We start from the raw sequence: 20728 nt of genomic DNA on the forward strand, positions 1-20728 counted from the left end.
TTTCTCAGATAGACGTCTTTGCTTTCGAAAATCGCTGGAAATCAGGGACATCCATCTCTAAGGATGACCAAAATTAAGGATTTGGACGTCGCTGATAGTATTTTCAAAACGAAAGATGGACGTCCATCTTGTTTCAAAAATACGGGTTTCCACGCCCCTGGATGGGGGCATTTTGCAAGGACATCCTCATCAAAACTTGGACGTCCCTTTTCATTATGCCCCTCCACACCTCTCTAACAAGGCTCAGAACAGAGAGAAAACTAAATGGGGGGGGAGAGCTGCGTACTTGAAGGACAAGGCATTTCTCAATAGACAAAAAAGGATGCATTTGGAAATGCTTATAACCTTGAGGATACCCCCCCCCCCCCCCCCAATAAAGTTTGAAGGTGGGCTAGTGGAGATGGATGTGAATAAACCTTAAACCTTAAATACTACTATGGCATCTAAGCGTTAATCTACCAATATCCGTTTAAATTACAAAACATAAATTTGCAAGGGGAGCACACACAGGGGAGGAGCATAGGCAAGACTCTCATCTATGCATGTAACTTACAGAATACTTTAAGTTACATGTATTCCTTCTGCACTTAGGCATATTCACTTACACCAGCGCTATGGCTGGCATAAATGTGAAGGCCATAATTTACACACATTGATAGCCAGTTTTGCTGGTATTCTATAATCATAGAATAGGCTCCTATCACATACCCTCTATGCACCCAATCGGAAGCGCATAGTTATAGAATTGCCCCCCAACCCCAATGTCCAGTTCAGCCCTTGACTTTAGGATTTCAAAGACAGCCCTAATGCATGGTGCCCATCTCCAGCCAAAGTACTGTCACTTCAATGACCAAACTAGCTACACTTTGGGAAGATTTATAAGGAAGGAAATCCTTAGACAATTGAGTATGAACATTCATAGCACCAATTCCAAGCCCTAATTCCTACTGAGCTTGAGGACCAAAGGAGCAGTATGAAGCTGCTGACTCTCAAAAATTTGTGGGAGTGTTTCTGAGTAATATGTTATTAAAAGAAAATCCACAAGGATACTGCATAAAGCAAGCATGCATTCTACAAGTTAAAAAGTTTACTTACAGTGCTAGCTGAACTGTCTACTGGTAGGACTTCTTTTATTTCAGTGACATGGTCTAGGTTCTCAAGCTGACCGCCATCTTGTATATGACATCCATTAGGACTCTCAGAAATATCTCCTCTTCCAAATTCAGTAAATTTTGATGGGTGCACAGAACAAAGCGTCCCAGATGCAAAATAATCCTCTTCACCTGAGCTAGCTGAATATTGATTGGTTAGATCAGACACAGTTTTGTTGTATGACTGTTCATTGTCAGCTGAAATATCAAAGATTTGTTCAAGCTGTGAAGGAATCAGCTGAGGTGCAGCTGGTTGTATTTCTTTTTTAAACTGTTTCTCGTTTGTTTCTAGCTGGTCTACAGACTTTTGCTCACAAATGACTTGTTTCAAGACAGTAAGATGGTCGTCAGGACTTTCATCATTTGGCGTAAGATAAGAATGGTCCTCACAGTTTTCTGCAGTGCTGTATGGATGTTCTAGTATAAATGGACCTTTATCGTTCCCTGTTTGAATGTCATCTGATTCTCTTAAAGTTTCATCTTCCAAGTGTGAACAACTAATCTTTTTAAGTAAGCTTTGAACTAGAAACTGTGTCTCTGAATAATTTAGAGGGTCATAATCTTGCTTGCAATAAGCATGCCCTTCTTTCAAGGTATATTTTAAAGCCTCCTGTAAATCTTTAGCTGAGATATTATGGGAATGAGGAGAATGTGAAATGTTCTCTGTTACAAGTAAATCCCTGAACTGCTTTCTTTCTTTCTGCTTATCAGTTACATCTTCTATGGAATAATTTTCTTCTCTTGATTGGTTACTCTGTATGTCCAAAATGTTCTCCAATATGTTGTTTCTTACATTTTCATCATATATGGATATTTCATTTTCTTGCTGTTCAGAACCATCCAGGCTTGTAGTTGGGCTACTTAAATCCCTAATAGAAGCATCTGATGCACAGAAAAGGTTATCGGAAGATGTTGGTTTGGTCACACACTCTGCTGCTGCTGTTTCAGTTGTGTCCCTTTGATGGGTCAAAAACTCATGACTGCTGCCCCCCTCGCTATCTGGAACAATATTAAAAACATTTTTCTCATCCTCAATATGTATGACTTTGTTAATTTCTGTAAGATTATCTCCCATTTCTAAATGTTCTTCTGGGTTCACCACATCTGAAAGTGGAGAAGGATGTGCAGCTGGCTTCAGTACCACTGGTTGCAACTCATAAAGTGTGGCGGGGTCCACATTTTTGTCTTCTTTATATTGTTTTAGAAAAGACGCAAAATCACAATTGTCCTTACCATCATCTAAATTCACATCAGCAAAAGTATGGGAGTGTTCGTCTTTATTTTCATTTGCAGTTTTGCCAAGATAAGTTTCCTCTTTATTTGAGAAAGCAACCTCAGTGTTAGATTTACTTACCGAGGTATCAAATATTTCACCAAGGTTCTCAATGTGTACAGGACGTTTATTTGACACTGCTATGCACATTTCCTTTTCTGTGTATGCAGTACTTTTAGTCTGTGTCAGCATTTCAAAGTTTTTGTCTGAAATAGCAATTTCATTATTTGCAGTTGTCTGTAACAAGTTGAGGCTTTTCCCTTGGTGTACATCTGATGCATGTTTTTGTTCCTTGCATACTGTTGAGTAATCCAGAAGTAATTCTGTAACATCTACATTGTCTTCTTCATCCGGGACATCTTTACATAACATGCTTTCTTCTACACAGGTCCCTTCAGTTGCCAAGCATGTTTCGTACATTTTTTGTACATCACTGTAATGTTTCCCGTTTGCTCCCACCTTCTCTTCTGTCTGATCTGATATATTGTGGATGTTTCCATCATCTTCAGTTTGCTGCCTACTAGTAGCTATAGATAGATGCAGAGTGTCTTCTGGAATTATTTCCCCTGTGTTATATATTTTGTTGCAGGGAAACATGTTTTCACTGTCAATACATTTTTCCAGTTCATCGCTTTCACTGATCTGTTTTCTTTCTATACAGTCTTCAGGAAATCCTTGAATGTTCTCTTTATGTTCTTCTAGATTTTCATGTGCAATTATAGTTTTACCTTCTACAGCATAATCATCAGAGCCTTTCTCCCCTGTATGAGTAGCCAATTCTTCAAACTGCAAAATATGGCATGCTTCTTCTGCATCTCGAGCATTTTGGTTTTGAGGTTCTCCAATAATACCCACATTCAGGTTGCAGACATCACTACTCTGCAGATCAGAGTTAGTAAAAACATGCATTTCAACTGAAGTTTCACTTTTCTGGCCATCGTTAATATTTGTTTGCAAGCAGGAAGGAAGAGAAACATTTGACAGTTCAGCATCATAGTTATGAGCAGAACCTTTGTCTCTACTTTGTTCTCCTTTCGGAATATCAGCAGAGATATGACGTCCACTTTCTAAAGACTTTATACTATTGTTCCACTCAGCCTTGGCCACCGTGAGCTCAGAGTTGGTGTTGCTTTTCTTGTTTTCCAGACTTTCTGCCATAACAGATGTTAGCTGTTCTGGTTCTTCCAAATTACAGATTTCTGATTCCTCTTCCTCAATGGGTTCTAATGGAAATCTGGCATCTATTCTGTCATTACTAATTATTTTCCATGTTTTTGTCTGTTCATTAAAAGAGATGTTTTCATCAAAGTCACCTCCTTTTTCCACAAAAGGCTGTTGTTCGTTTGCAAGTACTAAACCACACAGTTCTCTCTGAATATTTCTAGTGATATCATTATAGCTCCCTTCATCCTCTTCAAAATTAGAAGAATCATTGTCATCATCACTGCTGATCTGCTGAGGAGTACAAGAATAACTATCATTAAGTTGAGGAGTATTATTCTTTTTGCTGTCACTGCCCTCCTGGTGTTGAGTGTCAAGATGATCATCTTTAAGATGAACTGTAACATCATGATCACTGTCATACTTTTGTTGCATATCAGAATCATCACTGTACCTGGTTTGACATTGTACATCACAATAATCATTACCATCACTATCGGAATCTGAAGAAACATAATCACCATCATCACAGGTAGCTTGACTCATCAATTCATTTCCCAAACGTTTTCCAGCCAAATTATTTTTTATGCCTATGTTGTTTGAATAGGTACTACCATAGAAATCATCAACTGTATTTGCAACTTGTGAGCTTGTTTTGTCATAACATTGAAAAATAAAGATATTGTCACTATCGTAAGGAACATGACTTTCTGATACATTTTTTGAAAGTTCTCCATCAAAGTTTTTAATATCCGAGGAACCTAATAAATGGATAGGGTCTTGAAGAGCTTCATCTTTCACATTTTCACCATATGAAACTATTTTATCATTATTCAGATGAATATGTGGCTGTTGAGTAACATTAGCATTACAAGCAAATGGATCCTCTGATTCATATCCAAAACGTTTTCTACCAAAAATGTTCTGAATATCTGTACTAGCTTGTGTATGCATATTTCCTTGAATTTGTTCTTTCTCTATACTGTCATCACGTATGACTGTTTCATCATTATGCGGGGGGAAGTAAGCCTGTGTATTCTCACTTTCATTGTCTATGGTCTGGCTAGGATAGTTGTTTTCTACTCCTGTTATATCATCCTTATTATTAGTTAAATCCATTACACCTGCCTCATTTTGAAAGTAGGCAGGAGATTTAGCTCCATCACTACCAAAGGCTATGTTGAAATTATTAACTTTGGATTCCTGAGCACTTAAAATAAGGTTTTCTTGGGAGTCATTCAAAGGATTATCTTGGATGTTTTTACAGTTTGCTTGCTCATCTTCTATGTGTTTAAAAATCTGTATATGAGCTTGTTTGGACTGTTCTCCAAAGCCTTTGCATGTATCTTCCTCTTCATCAGAATTGGTGGTTCTATTCAGTATGTTTGAATGTATTAAACAGGATTTCATGTCTATAACGTTGGATACATTCCCACTTTCTTGACTATCCATTGCTGTATTTTTGCTACATTCTGACAGTTCAGAGTCTCTAGAAGTAAAACTGGGCTGATTGCTCTCAAATTCAATTCCCCTTGTTTTTTCACCATACACAATATCTTGCCTATTTTCAAAATATTTTAAACTGGTCATGGAGGTATTATCTTCACTTCCACACTCCTTATCAAGCACTACATTTTCAGTAGTTTTGAAATCAGTTTCATATAAATAATTATCTGTACTGGTAGGTTCATTTGCAAATGCTTCAGCAGAGCACATGTCGTTATCAGCTTCCAACAACATGCCTACTGCATCCTCTAGATCTCCATCATAAAGCAAAAGTCTTTCCCCTGTGTTCGCATCCATGTAGCTGTGGACCATTAGATATGACATAAATAACTGTTTTATTTGCTCTTGGTTGTAAGATATAGGCTCATTGGTATCCAAAGTATCTTGCCTTTGGCCACATTCCTGAAATGCAGATGGCTGGAATTCAGAAGATGATATCCACTTGGAAGAACTTTTACATGATGACTCTAAGTCTTCTATATTAGGCATCTTGTCAGGTAGAATTACATCTTTCAAAACAGATGCAGTATTGTTGTCTATAATTCCTAATTTTGTAGCTCTGTCTAGACTTAGTATTTCTGATGTTTCCGGAATGTATAATGCAGCTATTTTCTGCCTGTTGTTTAGTATTTTGTGTGCCAGCTCATTTGTTATCATTCCCTGTTGCAGAGAAGTAGACATAGGAAATATTTCACTGTCATCAGGCCAAATTAGACCAATAAAGCCTCTTTGTGCTTCTAGTACCAGCAGGGCACTTCTCACTGATATCAGGTTACCCTGAACAGCTTCATCCACAGTTAAGCGTTGGGAAGTTGAAGGGCAGAGAATTCCACCATTCTGAACTTGGTAACTCAGAATACCACAAGCAGTACCCTGATCAATCAACCCCTGTTGCAGCGCTTCTTCAAGATTCAATCTGTGTCCAGAGTCAGGATCAATTATACCGCCCGAGAAAAGCTGAGCACCAAGCAACCGAAACAGTACTTCACGGTCCATGAAGCCTTCATGAGCTGCTCTTAAGATGCTTATCTTCTTTCCAGATGTTAATGTTATTTTGCCTCTATCTTCCCATCTTACAGGGAGAAGCCTCAACCCTGTTTCTTTATGTATGGCAGCTCTTTGCACCATTTCCATCAGAGTAATTCTTTCTGCTGTGTTGGGATCAATGAGTTCTTTGCCACCACTTTGCCTTTCCAGTAGCTTTGCAAATAATACTTCAGGAAGCAAGTTCCTTTGAAAAGCTCTGTGCAGATTCAGTTGTTCCCCTGTCACTGGAAGAGCTACAGAACCAAAGCCAAGCTGAATCTCCAGAATATTTAGAGCGAGAGGCTCTGAAATTAAGTCTTGCTCAAAAGCTGCCACAACTGGAAGAGTACTTGATAAAGATGAAATAAGTTTCTTAGCATTACTTAACTCCTCCAACTGCAGAGCAATCTGTTCATTGACAAGTTTGTGATTTTTAGCTTCTTCGAGATCAAAACATGCCCTTGACTTGGGGGAAATAATGCCGGAGACAATCAGCTGAGTTTCAAGTAATTTAAGTCCAGTATCATAATCAATAAGACCTTGTAAAACCGAATGAAATATTGAAAGGATTTCTCCAGTGGTCTGATCAATGGTCCCCGCAATGACTTTATCCACCTGAAAACAATAAAGAAAAACAGATCCTTTTTAGAACCATAGCAGACTCTTCATCATATCTGCTTATTAATATGTCTTGTACATAAAAGAAATAACTTACCAGAGAAAGCCAATGCTGTGAATGTTAGCAGCTCAAAAGTGCAAGTGATCTAGATCAGTGTTTCAACAGGAAAGGATGTGATAAAAGCTTTGAAACTGCCATGCATCTGTGAACTGAAAACCGAGCTGTTGTACATACACATGGGGTTAATGGAAGACACAGCAGAACATTGTCAATTCTTACAACAAACAGAGAGGAAATATATGTGAAAGGCAAACTGTCATGCTCCACTGTGTCAGTGAAAGGTTAGAAGGCACAGACGCATTGCGTGATACAAAATCCCATGCTATTCATGTTTACAGCATACAGCAGTACTGAAGAAGAACCCTCCGCTACATGGCACAGAACAAAATATCACAGGTTCCACACGGGATAAGTAGTTTGTACTGAACATTGGCTATATGGTCAATAATGTTATTAAATATAAATATGCAATAACATAGTTCTGCATCCAGGTGTTCAAAAATATACAGATGAATAGCTAATATAACTTTATTATTTACATTTCAAGAGATTTGTGCTGCATTATTACCAGGTAGCAAATTTCTCAGCTGCCCCACTAACCCTATCTTCAAAGAAGATTCTTCTGTTTTCTAACTGTTAAGAAAATTCCTTGGAAAACAGGCCATGTTAAGTTTCTCATTCTAACTGAAATCTTTCCGATCTGACGAAGAAGGGCAACCTTCGAAAACTAATCAAGAAATGTATTAAGTTATGTCCAATAAAAAAGGTATCATCTTATTTTCTTTTCCATGTTTTATTTTGTTTCATTTCTATTGATAACCTTAAGAGTGGACTAACACGGCTAACACACTCCTCATTCTAACTGGAAACAAAATCCAATAGATTTTATTCACTTGAATGTCTCTATTAAACACATACCCTCTTCTTATTGCAGATACTGTTTAAGTATGGAACTAGAAACAGTCACTTCATTAACTGTTAGTGTGTCCTAATTTCCATGTTAAACAGCTCATATACTTTAGTAAATAGGCCCGTTTGTGTCCATGGGTAGGCCTTACGCTACTGGAGAAGTGGCTAAAAACATGACTTTTAAACAAGAAAGCTAGTGTGAATGTTTCATGGAGTAGGTTTAGCTTACGATGAAGCATGCCACAACTTATAAAACATTCAGGTTCCCCACAGATGTTCTGGTTACTTTAGCTAATCAAACAGTTACATGCTAGGTATACACAGAAAATCTGTACAGATTGCACACCAAAAACACCTTAAAAAAAAAACTGCAAGCAATTAATTTTAGTATTGAGCTTTTTCTCAAATGAAAACACAAGAAAAATGTGTTTTCAAGCCATTAAATCACACACGTGCAAGTATGCATTTACTATATAAGTCTAAGCTGTTTTGTGATATTACCTTCCCCTCTGCTGTTTCAGTTACCACAGTTTGTGTTTCCTGTAGCTGTTTATCACTTTCTTTTGATAACAGGTTATAACCTTCTTGTAAAGTTTTCACTTGACTTTCAACTTCCTTTTTCTCTGTGTCTGTCATTCTACAACAATGAAAACACAACCACTTGTAAATAAATTTAAAGAACATCAAGCAGCCTACTTACTAAGCCAAATTAGAAGTATATGTAGCAGTTAATGCGGTACCTCAGTTCTCAGTTTACTGCTTTAACCATTACGTTACAGCAGCAGGCTAGGAATCAAGGAAGCCTCTTTCAGATCTCACTGTTGTTCCTTGTGATCTTGGACAAATTATTTAACATTTCACTGCCTTAAAGAGCAATTCTATAACACGGTGCTCACATTTACACTCTATTTGTTTGCATAAATGTTAAGAAGTTGTCTGAAAATCAACAGAGTTATTCTATAAAGTGTATAGGCGGCATAATGCGTAAATGCAAGGGGGATTCACGTGGGCTGAGCAGAGGAGGGGCTGGCATTTATACACGCAACTTATGGAATACTGTAAGTTATGCGCACTCTTGCCATATTTAAGTGCATGCAATTGCACCACATCTACGGCTGGTGTGACTGCAGGCAACTAAATGGATGACATGCCAACCATAGGTGTCGCTACAGGATGGTGCCACCATCAAAAAATAGTTTGCTATTCCTTCGCTACTCCAGCTCCATTGGATTTGTTCCTCTGCTATGGCTGCTTGCTCCGATGTGCAGCATTACATAATTAAGGGGTCCTTTTACTCAGCTGCAGCAAAAATAGGCCCTAGCGCACCCTTACGCGGATCTTTCCCACATACCAAGGCCATTTTTACTGCAGCCAAAAAATCCCTGGTTTTCTATTTTTTTACAATAATGGCCATACGCATGTTTTTTAATTACCAAAGCAATTGCCGCCACTTATTTTGTAAGCAATAAGTGTTCCTGCTTTATCGGTGCACTAACCAGTTGGCATGCAGTAATGTATATGTCCTAACTGGTTAGCACAGGAGCGTCCACTCTCTGCTCATGACACGCCACACTCATAAGAATTAAGAAAACGTTTTTAGTGCAATGATTAGCGAGCACAGATTGCAAAGTTACCTCAGGACGCCAGAGAACATCCCGCGGTACTCTTTTTATTGCTATGTTAGGTGCTCATTAGCAGCTAACACAGCACAGCAAAAGGACCTCTAAAAGAACACAGATATCAACATACTTGTCACCATGCTTAGCCAAGAATAACTGTGTAGTCTGTAAAGCCTCGGATATTTGTTCTTGTTTAGCTGATATTTCATCACTGGACATCTGAAATTATTTAAAAAAAAAAAAAAAAAGCTAGTCAATCTATATGAATTTCCACAGAAGCAGTACATATTGTTGAACTGTTGACTGAAATGATATTTTACTTACAGAAATATTTTTGATATACAGGTTATAAAACTTTTAAATAATAAAAAAAACATTTATAAGTGGATCTCCGTTTGCTGTAACTTAACTAGTACTTACTTAGTTGGGGGGTCTTTTACTAAGGCATGCTCATGTTTTTAGCAAGCGCTAAAAATAGGCGCATGCTAAACATTAGAGACGCCAATGCATTCCTATGGGCGTCTCTACCGTTGCGCTAAAAACATGAGCACACCTTAGTAAAAGGGGGTCTTAGTTCAAGGAATGGTCAAGTGTATGGGGTGAGATACTGACATGTGCCAACAAAGAGAGTAACCATATCTGCTGATCTCAAGGTAGCAAAAAGATATTATAAGGTAATAACCAGAGGAAGTTAGATGTGGTCCACAAGTAGAGGTTAAACCAATAACCAGAGAAGGTGAAAATGTCTCTGTATAGGTCATTGGTGAGAGTCATTAGGTAAAATATTGTGCCCAATTCTGAGAGCCAAACCTCTAACCGTGACAAATTGCAAATAAAGACCAGCAGGATCCATCTAGTCTGCCCAACAATGTGGATAGATTCGTACCTGCTGCACTCCCCAATTCTATAAAAGTAACCCAAAAATTGCATGTGCAAATTTAAGCGTGCGCTCAATTTGTGCGTGCAATAGAATGAAGCAGTTCATGCCAATAAATGGCTTCTCCACAAGCAATTACTGGCACTGATTTAATTGGGACTTAAGCATGTAAATTTAGGAGCAGGATCCCTGCCTAACTTTTATGTGCAACCCGAAAAAGGGGACGCTGAAATGGGTCATGGGCGTTTCAGGGTGTATCAGGGGTGTGGTTTTAAGTTACGCACGTAATAATAGAACATGGGTGCTCTGTGAGTAAATTTAGGTGCGGGCAATTGCACCATGTTTTTGTTGGTGCAAATGGCGATGCCTAAATTTACAAGCGTCCTCTCCGCTTAAGCATTATACTATAAACTGTGCTAAACTTTGGGCTTAGCTTATAGAATACCACTTAAGCGTTTTTTTCACAGCCAATGTTTTAGGAACCATTTATATAATTCACCCCTCTGTGCAGAACATGCAGGTTACCTCCTCTATGGCTTTGTTTAGGATTGTACCTGCCTCTCCTTGCTGGTTAAACCCCTCTATGTAATTTGTTTCCTTTTGACAACACAAACGAAAAGGGACAATAAAAAAAATAATAATAACAATAATAATAAATCAATATTGCTCATGTCCAACTAAAAATACTAATCTACTCTAATCAAAAGGAGCCTCATTAAAATGCCTCAGAAGTGGAGATAATACATTCTCTCCCCCATTAATGCCTCCTTGTCAGCCTAGAAAACAGGCATTAAAAAAAAGAAGAAACGGAGACAAAGACAAACATAATATTCTACAAATTAACTTGTTTAATCTAATTGCCACCAAAGTGGAAGAGGTCCACAGAAATGCTATTAAATGATGCACAGTCTATACCAATGACCTTATGAATTAGTCGTTAATGATCTAAGCATTATTCCTTTGAGAAGAAACAGAAGAAATTTAGTAGAGACATTCAAATATCTCTAAGGTATCAATACTGTAAACGCAGCAAATATTTTTTGGAGGAACAAAAGCTCTTAGAGCAAGAGATCATGGAACAAAAGCTCTTAGAACAAGAGATCATGATAGGAAGCTCGAAAGGGATAGATCCAGAGTATCATCACAAAATATTTCTTCATGCAAAAAAGTAGTGAGTACACGGAACAGTCTCACAGTGGAATTTGGTGAGAGAGAAAAAAGTAACAGAATTCAAGGGAAAATGGAATCAATACCTAAGATCCCTAGATGGTGACAAGGAAAGAAAAAGCCAGAGATATATGAATAAAATCAGTCCTTCTCTGCTGTCATAAGTACATAATAAGTGTTGCCATCCTGGGACACACTGAAGGTCCATCAAGTCCCAGTATGGTCAACAGTAGCCAATCCAAGTAACAAGTACCTGGCAAGATCCTAAAAAAGTTAAACAGATTTTACATTGCTTAAACTAGAAATAATCAGTGGATTTTTCCAAGTCCATCTTAACTTTTCTTATTTGTATTTATCAACGTCAATACAGAACAAGCATCTACAGTACAAAGAAAGGTGTTATACAACAGGTATCCATAATTTCAAAACTGCCATAAGAATAACAATCATCAAAGAAAGAGGTCCCATACTAACCTTTTCTTATGTGAGAGTAAAATCACATCACTCCCCTTAGTAAAATCAAACATCCACATCTAAGAAGAAGCCCAACTAGCAGACCATCATACACACTCCTATTTCCCACAAGTCCATCTTAATAATGGTTAATGGACTTTTCTGTTAGGAAATTATGCAAACCTTTTTGAACCCTGCTAAGCTAACTGCTTTTACCACATTCTCTGGCAATGAATTCCAGAGTTTAATTACACGTTGAGTGAAGAAATATTTTCTCTGGTTTTAAATTTACTACAATAATCAGCAATCTGTGGGACAGATTACTCACTCCCAAGGTAAATCAAAGTGCATAAAAGCTTGCTTTTTCTGCACTTGATAACTTCTTTTCTTAGATTCAAAACATGATTTAATCTTAATCTAAACCCAAATAAGAGATAACCTTATTGTACAAATAACTCATGAATGATACACTGTTATTTAACAAGATTCAACAGTACTGTAAGAATCTTTCTGTGAAAAAGTATGTGAACTCTCCATTCAGTAAATGGGGGTACTTTCTTGAGCAGCAACAACTCCCATAAACTGTTTTCTGTAACTGTTTCTCCCATTATCTTTAAGGAATTTTGGCCCAGTCTTCCATACAAAACTGTTTCAGCTCTGTAATATTTGAAGGCTTCCTTACATACAGAACTCACTTTGGGTTTTTAAACAACACTTCAGTAGGGTTTAGATTGTGCCGTTGATTTCATCAATCCAAAATCTCTTCTTCAGTCAAATGATAAAGGGGATGGGCCAACTTCTCTATGAGGAAAGGCTAAAGCAGCTAGGGTCTTCAACTTAGAGAAAAGACGGCTGAGGGGAGATATGATAGAGGTCTATAAAATAACAAGTGGAGTGGAATGGGTAGAAATGAATCGCTGTTTACTCTTTCCAAAAATACTAGGACTAGGGGGCACGCAATGAAGCTACAAAGTAGTAAATTTAAAACAAATTGGAGAAAATATTTCTTCACACAATGTGTAATTAAACTCTGGAATTCGTTGCCAGAGAATGTGGTAAAAGCAATTAGCGTAGCAGGGTTTAAAAAAGGTTTGGATCACTTCCTAAAGGAAAAGTCCATAAACCATTATTAAGATGGACTTGGGGAAAATCCACTGCTTATTTCTAAGATAAGCAGCATAAAATGTATTGTACAGTTCTGGGATCTTGCCAGGTACTTGTTACCTGGATTGGCCACTTTTGGAAACAGGATACGGAGCTTGATGGCCCTTCAGTCTGTCCCAGTATGGCAACACTTATGTACTTATGCCATTCTGGAGTAGATTTACTTCAATATTTAATGTCATTGTCTTCCTACAGAGCCCACTTTCAGCTTTGCAGACAGGTGGCCTATTAGTCTCTAAATATTTCAATTATAAAGCAGAACTGATGATTCCATTAGAGACAAGCCACCCAGTTCCTACTGCAGCAAAGCCACTCCACAACATGATACCTCCATCACCATAACTGGCAGCTGTTTTTTTACCAAAGGCTCCTTTTAGCAAATGGCAGTAAAAGGTGGCCCATGGTAGAATCGGCACTTGGGATTGCCTCATGCTGAGGCCACCTTTTACCACCACAAACAAACGGCAATTTTCTTTAAAGGGCCAATAAATGGCTGTGTTCTAAGAAAACACATTGGCGTACGGCCATTTGCTGGGGTAGCCCGTACCGCCTCATATTTAAGAGGCGGTAAAGACTCCAGCGCTAACCCAGAAGTAACCAGGGAACATGTGGCACTGCCTGATTACCACTAGGCACACCCCCAGTGCTAGAAAATAAAAAACAATTTTCTAATGCCGGAAATAGCGCATGCCGGAATCCAGAACTACCGCCGGGCTCCTGATTTCCAGTGTGAAAACCCTGCAGTAGCCCTACCTCTGGGTAGTAAAATGGCCCCAAAATGACTATTGTGATGTAAAGTTTAGTTTTTGACATGTATGTCCAGAGAACATTATTCCATAAATCTTGTTCTTATGCCATTCTGGAATAGATTCAGAGGTTCGCAGCAATTTTGTTTTTTGAAGAGAGCAACAGTTTAGTTTCTTCCTATCTGCTCATGTACATTCTACACCACTAAGCATTTTGTAGACCTCAATCATACCTCCCCTCAACCATTTCTTTTCCAAGCTGAATTCCAATTAAATTTTTGTCTAGATGGTTGATGAATTAACTATCAGAACAGTCACAAATAGAGAGGCCTGCACAGAAGCCTGGATAAGTTGCCTATACATTTTATTTATTTATTAGGATTTATTTACCGCCTTTTTGAAGGAATTCATTCAAGGTGGTGTACAATAAGAATAAATCAAACATGAACAATAGACAAATACAGCAGCAAAAATATTCAAATAAAACAAAAATAGTATACTACTTACAATGTCAACACAATATGTAATAGAACATTTTAATTTGACAGTGTAAGGTATAAGTAAAGATGGAACATATAGATAAGAGAGTAAGAAGAGTTAGACAGTAAGGTGACTAATTTAAAGAAAGCTGCACGAGGTCAGAGAGATGGTTAACATATAGACAGGTAAGAGAGTGTGAACTCTAGAAGCAAGCACTCTTTGGCACAATGAAAGTACTATGGCGAAAGTTATCAGTAAAGTTGAGAGACTGAGATCACACTCCACGTACTGTGGTTTAGGGATGAAATTCACTACTGTTGTGGTACATACAAAACAAATCAATTTGTACACATTGCCCAGAGAGGCCTACAGATCTTTTAAGCTGTGAAGATGGAATACTTTGTGACTTCATGATTTTTCACTTTTTTCTTGGTGATCTTGGTCGAATGAGCACTCCTGGGAGACTTACAGGCTTATTTTCAAAAGAGAAGGATCCCATCTTTCGACACAAATCGCAAGATGGGCGTCCTTCTCACAGGGTCGCCCAAATCGGCATAATTGAAAGCCGATTTTGGGCATCCTCAACTGCTTTCCGTCATGGGGACCACCAAAGTTCACGGGGGCGTGTTGGAAGCATAGCGAAGGCGGGACTGGGGCGTGCTTAACACATGGGCGTCCTCGGCCGATAATGGAAAAAAGAAAGGAGTGGTCCTTTTATTCTTATGACCAAGCCACAAAAGTGTGCCCTAAGTGACCAGATGACCACTGGAGGGAATCAGGGATGACCTCCCCTTACTCCCCCAGTGGTCACTAACCCCCCTCCCACCCTCAATATTTTTTCCAGCCTCTTATGCCAGCCTCAAATATCATACCCAGCTCCATGACAGCAGTCCCTGGAGCAGTTTTAGTGGGTGCAGTGCACTTCAGGCAGGTGGACCCAGGCCCATCCCCCCTTCCTGTTACACTTGTGGTGGTAAATGTGAGTCCTACAAAACCCACCACAAACCCACTGTACCCACATGTAGGTGCCCCCCTCACCCCTTAGGGCTATGGTAGTGGTGTACAGTTGTGGGGAGTGGGTTTTGGGGAGGTGGGTTGGGGGGCTCAGCACACAAGGTAAGGGAGCTATGCACCTAGGAGCAATTTCTGAAGTCCACTGCAGTGCCCCCTAGGGTGCCCGGCTGATGTCTTGGCATATCAGGGGGACCAGTGCACTACGAATGCTGGCTCCTCCCATGACCAAATGGCTTGGATTTGGTCGTTTCAGAAATGGGCGTCCTCGGTTTCCATTAGTGCCGAAAATTGGGGACGACCAACTCTAAGGTTGACTATCTCTAAGGTTGACCTAAATTTCCCGATTTGGGTGTCCCGACCGTATTATTGAAACGAAAAATGGACGCCCATCTTGTTTCGATAATACAGGTTTCCCTGCCCCTTCAACGGGACGTCCTGCGAGGATGTCCTCAGGAAAACTAGGGCGCCCCTTTCGATTATGCCCCTCCAAGGGACCTTTTAACCAATGTGAAGTAGAGCTACCACTCAGGTAGAATGCAGCAACACAGAACTATCGCTGGAAGCACCAGGACCCCTGCAGTAGTTCTGTGTTTGCCACACACTGCTTCCTAAGCAATAAAATAATTTTTATTTTTCAGTGTGGGGGCGGGGAGTAGGCATTCCTAGCAGTAATCAGGTAGATTACCACATGAGTAGTGTGGTCTATTCTGGTCACCATATCTCAAAAAACATATAGCGGAATTATAAAAGGTCTGACCCAGTATGGCTATTCTTACACTATTCTTAAGAGTGAGCAAAATGATAAAAGGGATGGACTCTTCTCACATGAGGAAAGGCTAAAGAGGTTAGGGCTCTTCAGCTTGGAAAAGAAATGGTTGAGGGGAGGTATGATTGAGGTCTACAAAATGCTTAGTGGTGTAGAATGAGTAGAAGTGAATTGATTTTTTACTCTTTCAAAAAGTATAAAGACTAGGGGACACTCAATGAAGTTACATAGAAATACTTTTAAAACAAATAGGAGGAAATATTTTTTCACTCTGCGAATAGTTAAGTACTGGAACTCGTTGCCAGAGAATGTGGTAACAGTGGTTAGCGGGTCTGTGTTTAAAAATGGTTTGGAAAAGTTCCTGGAGTAAAAGTCCATAGTTTGCTACTGAGACAGACATGGGGAAGCCACTGCTTCCCCTGAGATTGGTAGCATGGAATGTTGCTATTACTTGGGTTTATGCCAGCTACTTGTGACCTGAATTGGCCACTGCTGAAAACAGGATACTGATACTGGGCTAGATGGATCATTAGTCTGACCCAGTATGACTATTCTTATGTTCTTATGAGTAGCGCGTGAGCCCTTACTGCCTTCTAAATAGAAGACGGTAAGGGCTCAGGAGGCAGTGGCCACACATTAATTTGGAAATTAGCACGTGGCCAATAATAGAAAAAATTAAATTCAGCCATTTTCATGCCACGTTAACAAATGGCCGGAGTGCGCAGGAAACCCACACGATAAAACTACCTCCGACCACATTTTAGCCAGCTTAGTAAAAGGACCCCTTTGACTTTTTCCATTTGTAAACTATCTGACAGTGGAAGCATAGAACCTCAAATGTTTATATAAGGTCATATAATCCTGTCCAGATAGATGAATGACAACCATAGCTGAGAATATACATGCTATGCTACTTAGCAAGGGGAGGTTCTAAGGAGAATACTTTGCTTCCAATCACATGGGTCACAATATATTATTTATTTAGGGGGTCTTTTACTAAAGATTACCTCGAGTTAGCCACAACATGGCCCATAGGAATAAAATGGGCCCTGCCGAGCTTAGCTTTAGTAAAAGACCACCTTATTTATATTTATTTTCCACCTTTTGAAAGAAATTCATCCAACAAGAATAACCTGTACATAAGTAATATTGGGGTGATTCAATATATGGCACCTAAAAATCCATGTGGAAAACACTTCCGCCAAAGTGTATTCTATAAGCGGCACCCAGATTTAGGCATGATGTATAGAATATATTTAGTCGATATCCCAGCACCTAAAATTACGCACCTCCATTAACACCAACAGAAACATGGTGTAAATCCCAACAAAGGACCATATTCTATAACTACACATGTAAATTTTGGAATGCCCACGAAATGCCCATTTCCCCGCCCATGCCCATTTTAGCCTGCACATGTTAGAAGTTAGGCGCACTGTGTTACAGAATACATTTACTGAGTTGTGCACGTAAATTCTAATTATTGCCAATTAGTGCTCATTATTGCATGTTAAGAGCTGTTATCAATGCTGATTAACTTATTAAGCCAATTAAGATATGCATGCTGTTGTAGAATCTGCACCAATTTTGAAACAGATCTCTGGGCGCATTACATAGAATCCGGGGGTATGCGACTAAAACAGTAAAAAAAATATTCAAATATCAGTACTGTACTGGTAGCCAGTGCAGTTTTTACAAAGATAATATGATGTGATCACATTGCTTACAGCCTTCTATTAGTCATGATGGAGCATTCTAAATCAGCTGAAGCTGGTGCAAACCCTTTGTGGTCACACCACAGAAAGGCGTAATATCAAATTCTTGATCCCTACCCCCCTACCCTGCTAATGTAGAGTAGATTATAGTAATCTTGCCTTGATGTTATTGTGGGGTAAACCACCGTGACAAGACTTGTCTTCTCAATGTACAGCAAGACAGCATAATTGTTATAGATGATAGGGGCTAACACACATATGTATTTATAATAATGCACATTTATAATAATGATACTACAGAGCAGTTCTGGAAGGTCTGCATTCTTCAGAAATTCTTATGTATCTTGCTTTTGATGATCGCACTCTTCCTTGAAATTCATAATGTCCTAGTAAAGTGCTATTGCAAGGTAACTACAATTTTCTAGATGTTAACTGGGAAATCCTGGTCTAGAAGTAGGGAGATCCTAGATAATCTACAGGAAAAAGTGTTCCAGCGGCTGATAAAGAAATCCACACAGGAGGGGATGATGCTAAATCTGGTGCTTACAAATGGGGAGGATTGTTTCAGATGTAATATATTTACATAGGATATGAAAACCACTTTGGCTGTACCACAGAAAGGCAATATATCAAGTCCATGACCCTTTAACCTTTATATTGGGTATCAGAGTACAAATGGAGATGGTTCATTCAAAAGTGAGGGTACTAGATTTCAATAAATCTATCTCAAGGGGTCATTAGCCAGATCGGGAAAATCTACAAGTAGAAGACCAAGAGAAGATATTGTGAGGGCAGTGACTCTTGTTTGTTAGTAAAGTTAAAAAGCATAAGAGAAAATGAGGCTGCTATGCTCTTCAAAAGAATACCTAAAAATGGAAGTAAAACATGTTAGCATTCATAAATTAAAGAGATCACAAAAAGAGAAAAGACAGGCAACCATATATGACAAAGGTAGGAGACGCCGGGAGGAAGTCAAGAGAGCAAAGATGAAAATGGAAGAAGAAATAACTGAAACAGTAAAATAGGGGACACAAAATTTTTCTTTAGTTATGTCAGTGACACGAGGAAACGCAAAAATTGAATTGCAAGACTCAACAGTGAAGGGGAGGAAAATGTAGAGAATAATAAAGAACAAGCAAATTTGCTTAACAAATATTTCTGTTTGGTGCTCACTGGGCAACATGACAGCTAGATCAGGGAAGAGCATTAAATGTGATATACTTAATTTCTGTGAAGGCAACCAATAAAACTGTGTGACCTTAGCTGAGAGGAAAGTGATAAAGAACAGTGGTAAAAGGTGTCTACTCCAAGGAAAGGAATGTTATCAATGGTGTGCTTCAAGGATTGGTCTTTGGTTTGGTTCTCTTCAATATTTTTGTAAATGACATTGTGGAGGGGTTGTCAAGAAAGGTTTGTCTTTTTGTGGACGAAGGATCTAGTAAAGCTTGAAAGAATGGTCTAGAGATCGGCAGCTAAGATTTAGGGCAAGATTTTACTAAAGTGTGTTATTGTTTTAGCCCAAGTTAAGGCTGTTAATATGTTTGATTAGCAGACAAGTCTCATTGCTTAAAATGGGACCTGAGTTAAATATCAAATATTTATCCATTTCTGTGAGTACACAGCAACACAGTAGCATCTTTCAGTAACTCTTGCTTTTAATGCTAAAATACGCAGGAATATGTGTTTGGGCTACAAAAGTCTAAGAGAGTGGTACAGTATAGGAGTGAAGTTCTTCTGTGCACAAAGCATAACCTGGAGAATTAGGAGTTTAATGATTATTGGATGCGAACTCAAAGGTGTGATTAAAAAATTATGTACCTCCAGAATGATAGTTCATGGTTGTTTTGGCTCTGAAATCCAATAACTGCTTTACAAGCAATGATACCTAAATCAGCTTGGAAAAGAGACAGCTGAAGAGGGGATATGATTGAGGACTACAAAATCCTGAGTGGTGTGGAACGGGTAATCGCGAATCAAATGATTATTCTTTCAAAAAGTACTAAGACTATGGGGCACTTAATGAAGTTACATGGCAATACTTTTAAAATGAATGAGGAAATATTTTTTCACTCAATGAATAGTTAAGCTGTGGAACTCGTTACAAGAGGATGTGGTAGCAGTGGTTAATGTATCTGGGTTTAAAAAAGGTTTGGACATTTTGCAGTTACCTTAACTGAGAGAAAGGGGACAACCGGCGGTCAGCCGCCGATGGACAGTGTTTTGTCCCCTGAGCAGCAAGTGCGGGACCGCTGTGCGACGATCTGCCCACAGATGAAAGGGTTGGCGAGTCCTTTGATTAGCGCTGGCAAAGGAGCGTCGGCGCTCTTGGACCTGGAAAAAACAACTCCATCGTTCCCGAATTATTCAACCACCATGTCCAATGGAGTGGAGGAGTGAGTTAGAGGCATATGCTGAAACAGAGGACGTTTACAGCAGAACCCGAAACGGCGGAACCACTCCTAAACACCTAAGAGAAATCAACTTGGAGTTTTTGGCTCCCGTGGAGGTTACATTGAATACCATCTGGAAGGCGCTTCGGGACCTAATGCTGGCAGTAAATAATTTTGTTTCAGATATAATTTTATTAGAGAGTTACATGGACAATTCAACTGAAGCCTTTGAGAGTGAAAAATTGATATAACAAATGATTCTACATGAGTAAGAAGTGGTTATGATCTTGGAAATGATAATAGACCAGAAAATTTGAATAATAAAATGAATATTATTATAGATGATTAATATCGAGATTATTGTTTTTCCCAGAGTTCCAGGTATGACTCCTAATATTTTCCTCAGAAATATTTCCTCAATTATTACTTTAAAAGGAGTGAAGCCTGTGAAAACTGGGATTACTTTAATCAGTGGGATTTGAATTAGAGACTTAAGTGTATGTATTGTTAAATAACGGCTGGCTTTTAAAAGAGAAAGAATGTAATCAGATGTATTATTTCTAACTAATATTGGACAATAAGTATGTTTTCAATGAAATGATTTGACTGTACACCGTATTGGCCTTGAAGCA

General features: G+C 38.8%; 1 protein-coding gene across 2 annotated transcripts in view; it reads right to left on the bottom strand.

The window, feature by feature from the left end:
• DST (dystonin) overlaps positions 1-20728 on the bottom strand; it is a 509263-nt gene that overhangs the window by 388033 nt on the left and 100502 nt on the right. Inside the window, exons 24-26 of one of the 2 annotated variants that reach the window (XM_030198985.1) lie at positions 9455-9543; positions 8207-8342; positions 1096-6732 (exon numbers count right to left, since the gene is read on the bottom strand). In XM_030198985.1, the coding sequence (XP_030054845.1) occupies positions 1096-6732; positions 8207-8342; positions 9455-9543 (5862 nt within the window). The remainder of the gene's footprint in view (positions 1-1095; positions 6733-8206; positions 8343-9454; positions 9544-20728) is intronic. The other variant, XM_030198986.1, reaches the window with a different exon arrangement.

This window comes from Microcaecilia unicolor, chromosome 3 (assembly GCF_901765095.1).
Source record: "Microcaecilia unicolor chromosome 3, aMicUni1.1, whole genome shotgun sequence".
NCBI lineage: Eukaryota > Metazoa > Chordata > Amphibia > Gymnophiona > Siphonopidae > Microcaecilia > Microcaecilia unicolor.